The 18,240-nt window shown below is 54.9% G+C and overlaps 1 protein-coding gene across 3 annotated transcripts in view; it reads left to right on the top strand.

Moving 5' to 3' along the window:
- Positions 1–297: 297 nt before the first annotated feature.
- The window catches only part of LOC137437772 (dachshund homolog 1), a 267,460-nt gene continuing 249,517 nt past the window's right edge, over positions 298–18,240 (top strand). For all 3 annotated transcript variants that reach the window (XM_068132379.2, XM_068132378.2, XM_068132377.2), the window contains exon 1: positions 298–1,524. In XM_068132379.2, coding sequence (XP_067988480.2) covers positions 542–1,524 — 983 coding nt within the window. In that variant the 5' untranslated portion in view covers positions 298–541. The remainder of the gene's footprint in view (positions 1,525–18,240) is intronic.

Below are 18,240 nucleotides of genomic sequence, written 5' to 3'. Positions count from 1 at the left end.
GCCTTTAATTGTTTATTTTGTTGTGAAAGAGAACCCCGCTTAGCGCGCCCGAGTCATGACAGCAACGCCGGGCGATGTGGGCGTTTCCGTTGCGAGGGAAAGCGGTCGCTCTCGGGAATAAGAGTTTTCGCCTTTCTCTGAAGTGAAGTGACCAGAACACGTGACGTCGCATCTCGGATGAAGGCAGCGCCAAGGGGAGGAGGACGAGGCACGATATGGAGGGGCGGGGCGTTTGCCGAAGGCGGTCCCTTAAGCTCCGCCCCTAGCGCGTTCGCGGCTCGCTTTGGCGAGTGTGTTGAACACAGCGAGCGGCGCACGGAGCCGGGCGGTTACTCGTGCTCGCTCGACCCCCTCCTCGGTCCCACGACCTCCGAGTGAAGCCCTGAGCACTTCGTCGAAGGACAGAAAGCACTGGAGACGGGATTAAGGCGAAGGGTCCCGTCGATCGGACAGGTATTGCTATTAGATAGAAAGAGGGCGCACTTTAGACGCCTCGGGCGCCGGTGCCGGTGCATGGTGTTCGAGGGTCTCCGCGGATGTCATGGCCGTACCCGCGCCTCTGGTACCCCCTTCTGCCGTGATGTCCTCTCCCGGCGGGTTCCGAGGGGACGGAAAGTCCGAAGGGTTCGGCCCCGCTCCGGTTGCGGACGCGGTGCAGGTCGCCCTGGCGGGGAGCGGTCGGCGCCCTCAGGAACACAAGGTCTTCGGCATCTCGTCGCCTCCCGAGAACCTGGCGCTGCGAGACCTGTACTGGGCAGACAAAACGGCGTGTTCCACACCGTCCCCCACCGAGACCTCGTCTTCCTCCGGGGGTCTCTACCCGTCAGACGGAAAGCTTCCCCTGACCGTGTCCTCTTCTGGAGACCACCTGCCCGTGGACAAGACCGGACCTTATTCGGCGGCGGCTGACAGGGTCTCCGGGATACCGGTGGCGTTTCGCTCAGATTCCCGCGGACCTTTCCCAGGCTTGTCCTCGTCGGACGTCGCTCCGAACTCGGTTCTGGGAGGACTGTTTCTACCGGAACACCGAGCCGTGTTCGGGTCCGCCTCGCCACCCCCGGACGCCGCTCCGGGCGTGTCCCAGCTGTCCCGCGGGATGTACCGCATGGAGCCGTCCGCCAAGGCGCCTTTCTCCGCGTCCCCGCAGGGCGACCTGCAAACACCCGACGGTCAGTTTGATAAGAAGGTCGTGTACTGCACCCCACCCCCGGTGGAGAACACCGCGGCCAACAACGAGTGTCACCTGGTGGAACTGCACGGAGCTAAGGTGGCCTCGTTCACCGTCAACGGACAGGAGCTCATTTGCCTTCCGCAGGCGTTCGACCTGTTCTTGAAGCCCCTCGTGGGCGGTCTTCACACCGTGTACACCAAACTCAAACGGCTGCACATCGTGCCCGTGGTGTGCAACGTTGAGCAGGTGCGCGTTCTGCGCGGCCTGGGCGCGATCCAGCCCGGCGTCAATCGATGCAAGCTCATCTCGCGCCAGGACTTCGAGACGCTGTACGGGGACTGCACGAACACCAGGTGAGTGACGGTGTGCGTGGCACGTGCTGCGTGAAGCGTGCAGGTGTGTATGTGTGTGTGCGCTCAAACAGCTTTCCTTATTCCGCGTCTCCAACTTTATAAGTTGTTATAACCAGGAATTATTCGTTGTATTAGTGGGATGAGCATTAACCTGGAATTCTTCGTTATATTAGTGGGATGAGCATTAACCTGGAATTCTTCGTTATATTAGTGGGATGAGCATTAACCTGGAATTCTTCATTGTAGGCCTATTAGTGGGATGAACATTAACCTGGAATTCTTCATTGTAGGCTTATTAGTGGGATGAGCATTAACCAGGAATTCTTCATTGTAGGCCTATTACTGGGATGAGCATTAACTGGGAATTCTTCATTGTAGGCCTATTAATGGGATGAGCATTAACCAGGAATTCTTCATTGTAGGCCTATTAGTGGGATGAGCATTAACCTGGAATTCTTCATTGTCGGCCTATTACTGGGATGAGCATTAACCAGGAATTATTCATTGTAGGCCTATTAGTGGGATGAGCATTAACCGGGAATTCTTCATTGTTGGCCTATTACTGGGATGAGCATTAACCGGGAATTATTCATTGTAGGCCTATTAGTGGGATGAGCATTAACCGGGAATTCTTCATTGTAGGCCTATTACTGGGATGAGCATTAACCTGGAATTCTTCATTGTCGGCGGATTAGTGGGATGAGCATTAACCAGGAATTCTTCATTGTAGGCCTATTAGTGGGATGAGCATTAACCTGGAATTCTTCATTGCAGGCCTATTACTGGGATGAGCATTAACCTGGAATTCTTCATTGCAGGCCTATTACTGAGATGAGCATTAACCTGGAATTCTTCATTGTAGGCTTATTAGTGGGATGAGCATTAACCAGGAATTCTTCATTGTAGGCCTATTACTGGGATGAGCATTAACCGGGAATTCTTCATTGTAGGCCGATTACTGGGATGAGCATTAACCAGGAATTCTTCATTGTAGGCCTCTTACTGGGATGAGCATTAACCTGGAATTCTTCATTGTCGGCCGATTAGTGGGATGAGCATTAACCAGGAATTCTTCATTGTAGGCCTATTAGTGGGATGAGCAATAACCTGGAATTCTTCATTGTAGGCCTATTAGTGGGATGAGCATTAACCAGGAATTCTTCATTGTAGGCCTATTACTGGGATGAGCATTAACCAGGAATTCTTCATTGTAGGCCTATTACTGGGATGAGCATTAACATGGAATTCTTCTTTGTAGGCCTATTAGTGGGATGAGCATTAACCAGGAATTCTTCATTGTAGGCCTGTTACTGGGATGAGCATTAACCTGGAATTCTTCGTTATATTACTGGGATGAGCATTAACCTGGAATTCTTCATTGTACGCCTATTAGTGGGATGAGCATTAACCTGGAATTCTTCAGTGTCGGCCTATTACTGGGATGAGCATTAACCTGGAATTCTTCATTGTACGCCTATTACTGGGATGAGCATTAACCTGGAATTCTTCATTGTACGCCTATTACTGGGATGAGCATTAACCAGGAATTCTTCATTGTACGCCTATTACTGGGATGAGCATTAACCTGGAATTCTTCATTGTACGCCTATTACTGGGATGAGCATTAACTTGGAATTCTTCATTGTACGCCTATTACTGGGATGAGCATTAACCAGGAATTCTTCATTGTACGCCTATTACTGGGATGAGCATTAACCTGGAATTCTTCATTGTACGCCTATTAGTGGGATGAGCATTAACCAGGATCGCCCCGCCGGATGTGTGAGTTTACGTGGCCCCGCCCCCCCCCCACCCCTCCCCCCCCCCCCCCCACCGTGATACTCGCGCGCTTCGCGTCTCTACTCAAAGTGATTTTCCACGTTCGCGTCCTTGGTGGCACCCGGGTGTCGGATCTCGCTCCCTTTTATTGAGATCGACTCTCCAGGAGAGTTTCACCAGGAGAGAGGAATGTTGTGATGAGGGAGGGTCGGTGCTGTCATTTGGAGGGTGTTTTGCACCGAGATGGTGGATCCGAGCGGACAAGACCTCGCGGTCTATTTAAGAAGTGTGCATGCCTAGTCCGCGAAAGTCTGCGTTGTTTGACATCCCATGGAGGGAATTTCATGGACATGTCACATATACACTTGTGTCCAACTACCTGCCGCGCTGTTCCAAAAACGTCCGAGAGTAATGGAAACTGTTGTTGTCTTTGTTGTTGCGGCGTTGTACCTGTAGACAAACTTTGTCTGTGTGCTTACGAAACGGATTTGTAAACGCCACGACGGCAGGTAATACAGGTGTGTTTACAACAGCATGTCTTGAGCATGTCTGCAATGTTGTCGAAGTCGTGTTTTCTAAGCAATCTTGAGAGTCGCGGGATCGACGGAGCAGATCCTTCGCGTGTTCGAGCCCCCCCCCTCCTCTAGCCCCCCACCCTAGAGGGCCGGTGCTTCCACTCCACCCCAACCCCCACCCCTGTATTCCTGGCGTGTCCCTCCATGTGAAACACAGGTCGGTATCCATCGATCGCGTGCATGTCCACATGATGCACTAACACTTTTCTGCGAACTCGTTTCGTCGATATGAATACTCAATTTGTCCGTGTCCGAGTGAAGAAGAATTATTTATTTTAAAGGCTTAAAACACATCTGTACGCCAGCATGAAGTATGAATACATGAAAACAAATACCGATGAATACATATGGTATTTGTACAGGTAAGCGAAGCAGCGAACAGGGACGACCGCTCTCAATGGTCCAGCTGAAGATCCACACCTTGCTTCGAGATGAGTCGGTGGTTTTCCATGGTCTTACGGACGTGGTGTACCTGCAGTGCTGACGTCACGGTAGATTGTATTATTTATTATTCCTAAATACGATGTGTTGTGCATTTGGACGAGTCTCGTGTTGCACCTTAAGGTTAAAGTTAGATTTAATTGTTTTTTTTCCTATTTTTTTTTTACTCCAAAAAGAAAGGAACTGGATAACAATTCGTGGAGAAAGAAGAAAAACAATTATCACGTCATGCTTCCCGAGAGTCATTCAAAGTAGTGGACTAACCCAGCCCTAACCCTAACAAATCTAACCCTGCCTATAAGTACAAGCAGACACCTGTAATTGCACTGCATCGTCCACCTGCTCACTTCTCACGTTTTCTCACCTTTTCCCTCGCAAATTGCATGTACCTGCACGACTGCAGGTACACGTGCGTACGCCATCCACGCGTCCGCCTATAAAACAGCACGGAATCTTCAGCACCCGCACAGTTCGCATAGTTGTGCTTCAACACACGACCTCCATTAAAATACAACCAAACAAAACAATTCCCTGTATCGTCGATGACGTCGTCGTGACGTAAACAATAAATAAATAAAACCGTTCCCTGTCTATAGTCAATGACGTCGTCATGACGTAAACATTGCCAGTTTTACCTTTTTTCGCCATCGAGTTTCCGAGGTCCACCGAGAGCTACGCCAGCACTAGCGACGACTATTTCGTAACGACTGGGTCCTCCAGATCGTCTCTCGGGTCGCGTCACGTGCCGCGCAATTGAGCGTGCGCTCGCACTGCAATCAAGGTACCTCGCGCGAACGTGTCATTGTGACGAGCGACGGCCGAGAAGGGTCTAAACGCGGTCACAAAGGCATCCTGACACCCGTTGGTGTTTTACACGATCTCTTGGCCTGCACTGCGCTCGTGAATGGATTTAATAGCGCGTTAATCGCCGCTAAAATGACGCGATAACGCGCTCTAATCGTGCGCGTTCTTCAGAAACAGTGCGCTGGTTACTCCGTAAATTCCCCGTTAGTTATAAGTCAATTACATTGTAATTACAAGCAGAACTTGACAAAGTATGCGCTCGCAATTCCCCTGCGCCGTGGCGGTTTTTCCCGCGCTCGAAAAACGTGAATTACGCGTGTTCGCGCCCATGAGCCGTGCAACGCGCGTGGAGGGTGAGCGTCCGTGGGAATGGTCCTCGGGAGGGAGGATGAGCATCCGTGGGAATGGTCCTCGGGAGGGAGGGTGAGCGTCCGTGGGAATGGTCCTCGGGAGGGAGGGTGAGCGTCTGTGGAAATGGTCATCGGGAGGGAGGGTGAGCGTCCGTGGGAATGGTCCTCGGGAGGGAGGGTGAGCGTCCATGGAAATGGTCCTCGGGAGGGAGGATGAGCGTCCGTGGAAATGGTCATCGGGAGGGAGCATGAGCGTCTGTGGAAATGGTCCTCGGGAATGAGGATGAGCATCCGTGGAAATGGTCCTCGGGAGGGAAGATGAGCATCTGAGAAATAGTCCTCAGGAGGGAGTGTGAGCGTCTGTGGAAATGGTCATCGGGGGGGAGGCTGAGCATCTGAGAAATGGTCCTCGGGAGGGAGGGTGAGCGTCTGTGGAAATGGTCATCGGGAGGGAGGGTGAGCGTCCGTGGAAATAGTCCTCAAGAGGGAGGGTGAGCGTCCGTGGGAGGATGAGCGTCCGTGGAAATGGTCCTCTGGAGGGAGGGTGAGCGTCCATGGGAATGGTCCTCGGGAGGGAGGGTGAGCGTCCGTGGAAATGGTCATCGGGAGGGAGCATGAGCGTCCGTGGAAATGGTCCTCGGGAGGGAGGATGTGCGTCTGTGGAAATGGTCCTCGGGTGGGAGGATGTGCGTCTGTGGAAATGGTCCTTGGGAATGAGGATGAGCATCCGTGGAAATGGTCCTCGGGAGGGAGGATGAGCATCTGAGAAATAGTCCTCAGGAGGGAGTGTGAGCGTCCGTGGGAATGGTCCTCGGGAGTGAGGGTGAGCGTCTGTGGAAATGGTCATCGGGAGGGAGGGTGAGCGTCTGTGGAAATGGTCATCGGGAGGGAGGGTGAGCGTCCATCGAAATGGTCCTCAGGAGGGAGGATGAGTGTCCGTGGAAATGGTCCTCGGGAGGTGAGGATGTGCGTCTGAGAAATGGTCCTCGGGGGGGGGCGGGGGGGGGGGGAGGATGAGCGTCTGAGAAATGGTCCTCAGGAGGGAGTGTGAGCGTCCTTGGGAATGGTCCTCGGGAGGGAGGGTGAGCGTCTGTGGAAATGGTCATCGGGAGGGACGGTGAGCATCCGTGGAAATGGTCCTCAAGAGGGAGGGTGAGCGTCCGTGGGAGGATGAGCGTCCGTGGAAATGGTCCTCGGGAGGGAGGGTGAGCGTCTGTGGAAATGGTCCTCAGGAGGGAGGGTGAGCATCCGTGGGAATGGTCCTCAGGAGGGAGGGTGAGCGTCCGTGGAAATGGTCATCGGGAGGGAGGGTGAGCGTCCATCGAAATGGTCCTCAGGAGGGAGGATGAGTGTCCGTGGAAATGGTCCTCGGGAAGGAGGATGAGCGTCCGTGGAAATGGTCATCGGGAGGGAGGATGAGCGTCCGTGGAAATGGTCCTCGGGAGGGAGGATGTGCGTCTGTGGAAATGGTCCTTGGGAATGAGGATGAGCATCCGTGGAAATGGTCCTCGGGAGGTGAGGATGTGCATCTGAGAAATAGTCCTCGGGAGTGAGCTTGAGCATCTGAGAAATAGTCCTCGGGAGGGAGGATGAGCGTCCGTGGAAATGGTCCTCTGGAGGGAGGCTGTGCATCTGAGAAGTGGTGCTCGGGCGGGAGGATGAGCGTCTGAGAAATGGTCCTCGGGAGGGAGGATGAGCGTCCATGGAAATGGTCATCGGGAGGGAGGATGTGCGTCTGAGAAATTGTCATCGGGAGGGAGGGTGAGCGTCTGTGGAAATGGTCATCGGGAGGGAGGATGAGCGTCCATGGGAGGTTGAGCGTCCGTAGAAATGGTCCTCGGGAGGGAGGATGAGCGTCTGAGAAATGGTCCTTGAGAGGGAGGATGAGCATCTGAGAAATGGTCCTCGGGAGGGAGAATGAGCATCTGAGAAATAGTCCTCGGGAGGGAGGATGAGCGTCCGTGGAAAGGGTCCTCGGGAGGGAGGATGAGCGTCTGAGAAATGGTCCTCGGGAGGGAGGATGAGCGTCCGTGGAAATGTTCATCGGGAGGGAGGATGAGCGTCCGTGGAAATTTGTCCTCTGGAGAGAGGGTGAGCGTCCGTGGAAATGGTCCTCGGGAGGGAGGATGAGCGTCTGAGAAATGGTCTTCGGGACGGAGGTTGAGCATCTGAGAAATAGTCCTCGGGAGGGAGGATGAGCGTCTGAGAAATGACCCTCGGGAGAAAGGATGAGCGTCCGTGGAAATTGTCCTCAGGAGGGAGGGTGAACATCCGCGGATGTGGTCATCGGGAGGGAGGATGAGCGTCGGTGGAAATGGTCATCGGGAGGGAGGATGAGCATCCGTGGAAATGGTCCTTCAGGAGGGAGGGTGAGCGTCCGTGGAAATGGTCCTCGGGAGGGAGGATGAGCATCTGAGAAATGGTCCTTAGGAGAGACGATGAGCGTCTGTGGAAATGGTCCTTCGGGAGGGAGGGTGAGCGTCCGTGGAAATGGTCCTCGGGAGGGAGGATGAGCGTCCGTGGAAATGGTCATTGGGAGGGAGGATGAGCATTCGAGAAATAGTCCTCGGGAGGGAGGATGAGCGTCTGAGAAATAGTCCTCGGGAGGGAGGATGAGCATCTGAGAAATAGTCCTCGGGAGGGAGGATGAGCGTCTGAGAAATCGTCCTCGGGAGGGAGGATGAGCGTCCGTGGAAATGGTCATCGGAGGGAGGATGAGCGTCCGTGGAAATGGTCCTTGGAAATGAGGGTGAACGTCCGCGGAAGTGGTCATCGGGAGGGAGGATGAGTGTCTTAGAAATGGTCCTCGGGAGGGAGGATGAGTGTCCGTGGAAAAGGCCATCAGGAGGGAGGATGAGCGTTCGTGGAAATGGTCATCGGGAGGGAGGATGAGCGTCCGTGGAAGTGGTCCTTGGGAGGAAGGGTGAGCATCTGAGACATAGTCCTCGGGAGGGAGGATGAGCGTCTGAGAAATAGTCCTCGGGAGGGAGGATGAGCGTCTGTGGAAATGGTCATCGGGAGGGACGGTGAGCGTTCGTGGAAATGGTCCTCAAGAGGGAGGGTGAGCGTCCGTGGGAGGATGAGCGTCCGTGGAAATGGTCCTCGGGAATGAGGGTGAACGTCCGTGGACGTGGTCATCGGGAGGGAGGATGAGCGTCTGAGAAATGGTCCTCGGGAGGGAGGATGAGTGTCCGTGGAAATGGCCATCAGGAGGGAGGATGAGCGTCCGTGGAAATGGTCCTCGGGAGGGAGGATGAGCGTCCGTGGAAATGGTCATTGGGAGGGAGGATGAGCGTCCGTGGAAGTTGTCCTTGGGAGGAAGGGTGAGCATCCCTGTAAATAGTCATCGGGAGGTTGGGTGACCGTCTATTAAAGTGGTTCTTGAGAGGGAGGGTGAACGTCCGTGGAAATCGTCATCGGGAGGGAGGGTGAGCGTCCGTGGAAATGGTCCTCGGGAGGGAGGATGAGCGTCTGAGAAATGGTCCTCGGGAGGGAGGATGAGCGTCTGAGAAATGGTCCTTGGGAGGGAGGATGAGCGTCTGAGAAATGACCCTCGGGAGAAAGGATGAGCGTCCGTGGAAATGAACGTCTGAAAAATGGTCATCGGGAGGGAGGATGAGCGTCCGTGGAAGTGGTCCTTGGGAGGAAGGGTGAGCAATCCTTGCAAATGGTCATTGGGAGGTTGGGTGACCGTCTATTAAAGTGGTTCTTGAGAGGGAGGGTGAACGTCCGTGGAAATGGTCATCGGGAGGGAGGGTGAGCGTCCGTGGAAATGGTCCTCGGGAGGGAGGATGAGCGTCTGAGAAATGGTCCTCGGGAGGGAGGATGAGCGTCTGAGAAATGACCCTCGGGAGAAAGGATGAGCGTCCGTGGAAATGATCGTCTGAAAAATGGTCTTCGGGAGGGAGGGTGAGCGTCCGTGTAAATGAGCCACGAGATTTTGTGAACGTGCGGTGGAATGTTCTACGGGTGTGTGGTCCACGGGTGTTTGCCTCTCCTGGGAGCACCCACGTAAATGATGGTCCGAGTCAGTGAGTGAGACGGTCGTGCCGCCCCCGCCCATGCCGAGGCAGGAACGATAGTTGCTGACGCGAGCCCTTTGGAATAATGATTATCCGGACGGACAGAAAGATTTGGTGAAATGTACGCGCCGAGATCGATTTCTGTCCCGGACCTGCATTAGCCCGATGTCCGCGCTTTGACTGGGCGCCTAATCCTATTATTATCTCTGCCTGTGAGGCCAAACATAATTAGTATTCCGACGAGCACGCAGTTGATGTAAAGTGTCATTGGCAATACTTTCGACTAATTAAATTATGCAAATTACCTAAAGAGAGAAGGGCAAAAAAAGAAAAGGGTGATTGAGAGACAAAGAGGACACCGGGATGGGCCGGTATTCCCCCCCCCCCCGCCCCCGTCCCGCGGTCCACCACGGTGGGCGGACAAAATGCGTCGGACCTGATGCCGGAGGAGCGAAGGATGTGGAACGGGGGGCGGGCATTGGGGGGTATGGTCTTCGGGAGGTCATTGGTAGGGGACAGTGTAGGTCTCCAATGCCATCGACTTTGAGGGTCGCGACAAATACATGACCGTGCACTTGTAAATCCAAGGATGCTCACGAAGTCCATCTCTGATTCGTCCATGATGGACAACCTTCTTGTTGGTGGAAGGATAGGTGGTCGTGAAAGAAGACGGAGCACCTGCGGAGGTCGCGATCCACTTGGGTTAACGATGCACGCCGAGTGGAGACTCGTACCGTGCCATGCCGTGCTGTGCCGTGCCGTACCGTACCGTGTCGTGCCGGGTCGCTATTTACATCAGCAAGTTGGCCGCGTGTCCGTCCTGTCGATCGGCCGGTGTCCTTGGTGTGCAGACCGTTCCCGCGCAATTAATAGCAGACTCCGGGCACGCTGGGGAGCCGCCGGCCGCCTCGGCTCGCTCTGATTATCAGAATTGATGGATTACAATTAGAAAAGTCGTTGGAGCGTTTGATGCTTTTATTAAATCCGGGCCTCGGCGCTCACGCGGCTGTCCCTTTTAATCATGACCTGACCGTGCAGCTCCACACGGTAACTCAACAAACAAGCAGCAGCAGCAACACACCGTTCGGACGCTACATCCAGGTTCCTTGTCCGTCCGTCCCTTCTTACCTGCGGGGTCTTCCAGATTTACCTGCTGCTGGAGGCGCCTCCCCTGCACTGCGATCTCCTTGGCCTTTTCGCTCGCTCTGGTGTATATCCGGTGTAGCTATACCACGGACGTGGTGTACCGTGAACGGTGTACCTGTATCGTATATTAGTATGGATGTGGTGTACCTGTATGGTATGGACCTAGAGTACCTGTAATACGGACGTGGTGTACCTGTAGTATATGGACGTGGTGTACCTGTAGTATATGGACGTGGCGTACCTGTAGTATATGGATGTGGTGTACCTGTGGACGATGTGTACCTGTAATAAGGACAAGTTCCCAAAGCGTGTACTCAAAAGTAAATCTCACACTTCCTGGAACCCACAGAATCCATTTCGAAAGGATCGTCGCGTCATAGGATCCGGTTTATCCACGCGAGTTTGGAGTACAGCAGCCATGGGAGTGACGTCATGAGCCACGTCCGTCACGGGGGAGGGCCGAAGTGGTGCGAAGTAGGAGGAAGGGTGGGGGGAGGGGTCATTGGGTTTGAATTCACAAAAATGTTGTTTTTTCCCCACTAAAATTCCTTTTTTCTAAAAGGAAATGAAAATTGAACGAAAACTCGACTTTTCTGCAGAAATGAAACCCAAGGCCAAAGAAGTGTCCAAGATGGTCCAAAGTACATGAAATGAAGTTTGGAATTAAAACTCTTCCCTTGGGGGAGGTGGGGCTGGAGGTGTCCCGGACCCCCTAATCATGACGCAACAGTTTACACTTTTAGATTCGCACCTCCCCCTCCCCCTTTTGAAAATCCTGACCACTGGCCTGTAACCAGGTGCATGACGGTTGTTGTCACATTTAGGGTCCAATCGTACCGTTGGGAGGAGTGCGTGAGGAGGTGGGTAAGTGGGGGAGGATGGAGGGAAGGGGTGACACTTTTCGTGTCCTGGGCGCCATCACACAATGAACTGCATGTATAAGTGAATCGATGTCCAATACCGGTGGAGAATCTGCAAATCGGCTCCTGGTTCTTCGGAACAATCTCAATGGAGACGTTTAAAAGGTCGGAAGCTCCCGGGTAACCAAGGGAGGGGGGCGGGGCGAGGGGTGAGAGGAGGCATCTGATTGGCTGGTTATATATATATATATATATATATATATATATATATATATATGTATGTATGTATGTATGTCGTATGAGCGCAGTGTTTTGTCAGAAGATATAGGAGGTTGGAGAGGGCAGGGTACGGTCGGATGGACGGACGGCTTTAAGGATCCCCGTCGCACCCCCCCGAGACGCGGAGAGACACGGAGACGAGGACAAACGACGCGCTGAGTTGTACGCGCGTCCCCAGACAGCGGACGAGTTTCCATGTGCGTCGTCGTGACCGCGGAAAGTCAAATGGCAAAGTTAATTTGATTTGTGTAACAAGCAGATGGGTATTGAGAGAGAGAATGCGCAGTTTATTTATACTAGTTTAAAAGATTCCCACCATCTGGCGCCCCCGGCCCGTGTGAATTGTATCTTTCTCGCCATATTTTTGTACCGGGAGGTCTGCAGCATCGGTAATCTCTAAAGAGGAAATTTAAACCTCCCAGTTCTTTTTATCAGCTCTTTAATTAGGCTGACAGATGGCAAGAGGAGCCTGCAGTTAAGCTGCCCTTAATTGCGTTTTTTTTTCTCTTTTTTTTTGCGCGAGCGAAGTGTTATCTGCGCTTCTTTGTTTGCAGGAATTGAAACATACACTCGGCCTGACAGAGAGATAGCGCCAAGAACGGCCCGAGCCTTTTGGGGAAGCGCCCTCTTCCTTTTGTGTGTTTACGGCGCTCGATTTCAGTGGAGCGAGGACGGCAAAACGGCGCGGGAGGGACACGCGCCTGGGGGCGTGGCCGGGGGCGTGGCTGCCCGGAGGGAGGGGCGGAGCGTGCCGCGCTCTTTAAACAAATTCCGCGCCGCTCCCGTGCTCCACGTGAATTCGTATAATCCCTAATTGGCGAATCTCTCGCGACTCGAGTGCTTTCCCGCAAAGCCGCGCCTGCCGGGCGCACGGATCGAGAGGGAGAGCGGATCCGGGCTCCGTGCGCGCCACGGCCTCGCAGCTGCGCGGGGGTTTCATCTCTGCCTCACTTATGTTCATTCCGACTGAATAATGCATCAAAGGTGCCATTAGGCGCCGTTAGAGAGGGAGAGGGGGGAGAATGGAGAAGGGAACAGGAGAGCAGAGGGTAAGGCAGAATGAGGGGAGAGGATAAATGAAGAGTGGAGAGGGAAAACGAGGAAATGAAAAGAAGAGGGACGAGGGAAAACGAAAAAGAGAGAGAGATAAATATGGACCACATAAGACAGTGAGAGGAGATAGGTGGTGAACAAAGGTGGAGGGGAAAAGTGGTGGATAGACGTAGAGGGAAGGAGAGAGGTGGTGGACAGAGGTGAAGGGGAGAAGTGATGGACAGGGGTGACGGGGGCAAGTCGTGAACAGGGTTGAAGGGGAGAAGTGGTGGACAGGGGTGAAGGGGAGAAGTGGTGGACAGAGGTGAAGGGGAGAAGTGGTGGACAGAGGTGAAGGGGAGAAGTGGTGGACAGGGGTGAAGGGGAGAAGTGGTGGACAGGGGAGAAGTGGTGGACAGGGGAGAAGGGGAGAAGTGGTGGACAGAGGTGAAGGGGAGAAGTGGTGGACAGAGGTGAAAGGGAGAAGTGGTGGACAGGGGTGAAGGGGAGAAGTGGTGGACAGTGGTGAAGGGGAGAAGTGGTGGACAGAGGTGAAAGGGAGAAGTGGTGGACAGAGGTGGAGGGGAGAAGTGGTGGACAGAGGTGGAGGGCCGGTTGAGATGGTGGACTGAAGTTGAGGGGAGAAGTAGTGGATAGAGTTGAAGGGGAGAAATGGTGTACAGAGGTGAAAGGGAGAAGTGGTGTACAGAGGTGAAGGAGTGAAGGGGAGAAGTGGTGGACAAAGGTGAAGGGGAGAAGTGGTGGACAGAGGTGAAGGGGAGAAGTGGTGGACAGAGGTGAAGGGGAGAAGTGGTGGACAGAGGTGAAGGGGAGAAGTGGTGGACAGGGGTGAATGGGAGAAGTGGTGGACAGAGGTGAAGGGGAGAAGTGGTGGACCGAAGTTGAGGGGAGAAGTGGTGGACAGGGGTGAAGGGGAGAAGTGGTGGACAGGGGTGAAGGGGAGAAGTGGTGGACAGAGGTGAAGGGGAAAAGTGGTGGACAGAGGTGAAGGGGAGAAGTGGTGCACAGAGTTGAAGGGGAGAAGTGGTGAACAGAGGTGAAGGGGAGAAGTGGTGGACAGAGGTGGAGGAGAGAGGTAGTTGACAGAGGTGAAGGGGAGAAGTGGTGGACAGAGGTGGAGGGCCGGTTGAGGTGGTGGACAGAAGTTGAGGGGAGAAGTGGTGGACGCGGGTGAAGGGGAGAAGTGCTGGACAGCGGTGAAGGGGAGAAGTGGTGGACAGAGGTGAAGGGGAGAAGTGGTAGACAGAGGTGAAGGGGAGAAGTGGTGGACAGGGGTGAAGGGGAGAAGTGGTGGATAGAGGTGAAGGGGAGAAGTGGTGGACAGGGGTGAAGGGGAGAAGTGGTGGACAGAGGTGGAGGAGAGAGGTAGTGGACAGAGGTGGAGGAGAGAGGTAGTGGACAGAGGTGAAGGGGAGAAGTGGTGGACAGAGGTGAAGGGGAGAAGTGGTGGACCGAAGTTGAGGGGAGAAGTGGTGGACAGAGGTGAAGGGGAGAAGTGGTGGACAGAGGTGAAGGGGAGAAGAGGTGGACAGAGGTGGAGGAGAGAGGTAGTGGACAGAGGTGAAGGGGAGAAGTGGTGGACAGAGGTGGAGGGCCGGTTGAAGTGGTGGACAGAAGTTGAGGGGAGAAGTGGTGGACCGAAGTTGAGGGGAGAAGTGGTGGACAGAGGTGAAGGGGAGAAGTGGTGGACCGAGGTGAAGGGGAGAAGTGGTGGACCGAAGTTGAGGGGAGAAGTGGTGGACAGAGGTGGAGGGGAGAGGTAGTGGACAGAGGTGAAGGGGAGAAGTGGTGGACCGAGGTGAAGGGGAGAAGTGGTGGACCGAAGTTGAGGGGAGAAGTGGTGGACAGAGGTGGAGGGGAGAGGTAGTGGACAGAGGTGAAGAGGAGAAGTGGTAGACAGAGGTGAAGGGGAGAAGTGGTGGACAGGGGTGAAGGGGAGAAGTGGTGGATAGAGGTGAAGGGGAGAAGTGGTGGACAGGGGTGAAGGGGAGAAGTGGTGGACAGAGGTGGAGGAGAGAGGTAGTGGACAGAGGTGAAGGGGAGAAGTGGTGGACAGAGGTGAAGGGGAGAAGTGGTGGACCGAAGTTGAGGGGAGAAGTGGTGGACAGAGGTGAAGGGGAGAGGTGGAGGAGAGAGGTAGTGGACAGAGGTGAAGGGGAGAAGTGGTGGACAGAGGTGAAGGGGAGAAGTGGTGGACAGAGGTGGAGGAGAGAGGTAGTGGACAGAGGTGAAGGGGACAAGTGGTGGACAGAGGTGAAGGGGAGAAGTGGTGGACCGTAGTTGAGGGGAGAAGTGGTGGACAGAGGTGAAGGGGAGAAGTGGTGGACAGAGGTGAAGGGGAGAAGTGGTGGACAGAGGTGAAGGGGAGAAGTGGTGGACAGAGGTGGAGGGGAGAAGTGGTGGACAGAGGTGGAGGGCCGGTTGAGATGGTGGACTGAAGTTGAGGGGAGAAGTAGTGGATAGAGTTGAAGGGGAGAAGTGGTGTACAGAGGTGAAGGAGTGAAGGGGAGAAGTGGTGGACAGAGGTGAAGGGGAGAAGTGGTGGACAGAGGTGAAGGGGAGAAGTGGTGGACAGAGGTGAAGGGGAGAAGTGGTGGACAGAGGTGAAGGGGAGAAGTGGTGGACAGGGGTGAAGGGGAGAAGTGGTGGACAGGGGTGACGGGGAGAAGTGGGGGACAGAGGTGAAGGGCCGGTTGAGGTGGTGGACAGAAGTTGAGGGGAGAAGTGGTGGACAGGGGTGAATGGGAGAAGTGGTGGACAGAGGTGAAGGGGAGAAGTGGTGGACCGAAGTTGAGGGGAGAAGTGGTGGACAGGGGTGAAGGGGAGAAGTGGTGGACAGGGGTGAAGGGGAGAAGTGGTGGACAGAGGTGAAGGGGAGAAGTGGTGGACAGAGGTGAAGGGGAGAAGTGGTGGACAGAGGTGAAGGGGAGAAGTGGTGGACAGAGGTGAAGGGGAGAAGTGGTGGACAGAGGTGAAGGGGAGAAGTGGTGAACAGAGGTGAAGGGGAGAAGTGGTGGACAGAGGTGGAGGAGAGAGGTAGTGGACAGAGGTGAAGGGGAGAAGTGGTGGACAGAGGTGGAGGGCCGGTTGAGGTGGTGGACAGAAGTTGAGGGGAGAAGTGGTGGACGCGGGTGAAGGGGAGAAGTGGTGGACAGGGGTGAAGGGGAGAAGTGGTGGACAGAGGTGAAGGGGAGAAGTGGTGGACAGAGGTGAAGGGGAGAAGTGGTAGACAGAGGTGAAGGGGAGAAGTGGTGGACAGGGGTGAAGGGGAGAAGTGGTGGATAGAGGTGAAGGGGAGAAGTGGTGGACAGGGGTGAAGGGGAGAAGTGGTGGACAGAGGTGGAGGAGAGAGGTAGTGGACAGAGGTGAAGTGGTGGACAGAGGTGAAGGGGAGAAGTGGTGGACCGAAGTTGAGGGGAGAAGTGGTGGACAGAAGTTGAGGGGAGAAGTGGTGGACAGGGGTGAATGGGAGAAGTGGTGGACCGAAGTTGAGGGGAGGGAGAAGTGGTGGACAGAGGTGAAGGGGAGAAGTGGTGCACCGAGGTGAAGGAGAGAAGTGGTGGACCGAAGTTGAGGGGAGAAGTGGTGGACAGAGGTGGAGGGGAGAGGTAGTGGACAGAGGTGAAGAGGAGAAGTGGTGGGCAGAGGTGAAGGGGAGAAGTGGTGCACCGAGGTGAAGGGGAGAAGTGGTGGACCGAAGTTGAGGGGAGAAGTGGTGGACAGAGGTGGAGGGGAGAGGTAGTGGACAGAGGTGAAGGGGGAGAAGTGGTAGACAGAGGTGAAGGGGAGAAGTGGTGGACAGGGGTGAAGGGGAGAAGTGGTGGATAGAGGTGAAGGGGAGAAGTGGTGGACAGGGGTGAAGGGGAGAAGTGGTGGACAGAGGTGGAGGGGAGAAGTGGTGGACAGAGGTGAAGGGGAGAAGTGGTGGACCGAAGTTGAGGGGAGAAGTGGTGGACAGAGGTGAAGGGGAGAAGTGGTGGACAGAGGTGAAGGGGAGAAGTGGTGGACCGAAGTTGAGGGGAGAAGTGGTGGACAGAGGTGAAGGGGAGAGGTGAAGGGGAGAGGTGAAGGGGAGAGGTGGAGGAGAGAGGTGGAGGAGAGAGGTGGAGGAGAGAGGTGGAGGAGAGAGGTGGAGGAGAGAGGTGGAGGAGAGAGGTGGAGGAGAGAGGTAGTGGACAGAGGTGAAGGGGAGAAGTGGTGGACAGAGGTGAAGGGGAGAAGTGGTGGAGAGAGGTGGAGGAGAGAGGTAGTGGACAGAGGTGAAGGGGACAAGTGGTGGACAGAGGTGAAGGGGAGAAGTGGTGGACCGAAGTTGAGGGGAGAAGTGGTGGACAGAGGTGAAGGGGAGAAGTGGTGGACAGAGGTGAAGGGGAGAAGTGGTGGACAGAGGTGAAGGGGAGAAGTGGTGGACAGAGGTGAAGGGGAGAAGTGGTGGACAGAGGCGAAGGGGAGAAGTGGTGGACAGAGGTGAAGGGGAGAAGTGGTGGACAGAGGTGAAGGGGAGAAGTGGTGGACAGAGGTGGAGGAGAGAGGTAGTGGACAGAGGTGAAGGGGAGAAGTGGTGGACAGAGGTGGAGGGCCGGTTGAGGTGGTGTACAGAAGTTGAGGGGAGAAGTGGTGGACAGGGGTGAATGGGAGAAGTGGTGGACAGAGGTGAAGGGGAGAAGTGGTGGACCGAGGTGAAGGGGAGAAGTGGTGGACAGAGGTGGAGGGGAGAGGTAGTGGACAGAGGTGAAGAGGAGAAGTGGTGGACAGAGGTGAAGAGGAGAAGTGGTGGACCGAAGTTGAGGGGAGAAGTGGTGGACAGAGGTGGAGGGGAGAGGTAGTGGACAGAGGTGAAGGGGAGAAGTGGTGGACCGAGGTGAAGGGGAGAAGTGGTGGACCGAGGTGAAGGGGAGAAGTGGTGGACCGAGGTGAAGGGGAGAAGTGGTGGACCGAAGTTGAGGGGAGAAGTGGTGGACAGAGGTGGAGGGGAGAGGTAGTGGACAGAGGTGAAGAGGAGAAGTGGTGGACAGAGGTGAAGGGGAGAAGTGGTATTAAAAAGTCCTGAACGTGATGTAATGAACAAGTACATCACCGAAGTGATTGCTGTATCTCTCAAGTACGGCGTGGTCCATGTCCCCCTCACTCCCTGGTTATAAACCGTGGGGTAAATGGAAATGTTTAATGCTTGTGGAATTTTTGGACAAAAGTTAATGGGACGAAAACGCATTACATGGCCTCAGCGAATCGCGCCATGGGCAAAGGGGGGTGGGGGTGTTGTTGATGTACACGAGAGGGCGGGGCGGTCGTTGTCCCCGAGGGGGGCGGGGGTGCGTTAATGTGGTGATACGAGAGGAGACGCGCACCGGACGTGTTTGGAAGCAAGAGTGCGCGACGCGCGCTAATTAAACAAGGATGGGGGAGA

This window comes from Myxine glutinosa, chromosome 12 (assembly GCF_964187855.1).
Source record: "Myxine glutinosa chromosome 12, kmMyxGlut1.1, whole genome shotgun sequence".
Classification (NCBI taxonomy): domain Eukaryota; kingdom Metazoa; phylum Chordata; class Myxini; order Myxiniformes; family Myxinidae; genus Myxine; species Myxine glutinosa.
The sequence above is the reverse complement of the archived record's forward strand: the minus strand, read 5'-3'. Positions and strand labels throughout refer to the sequence as shown.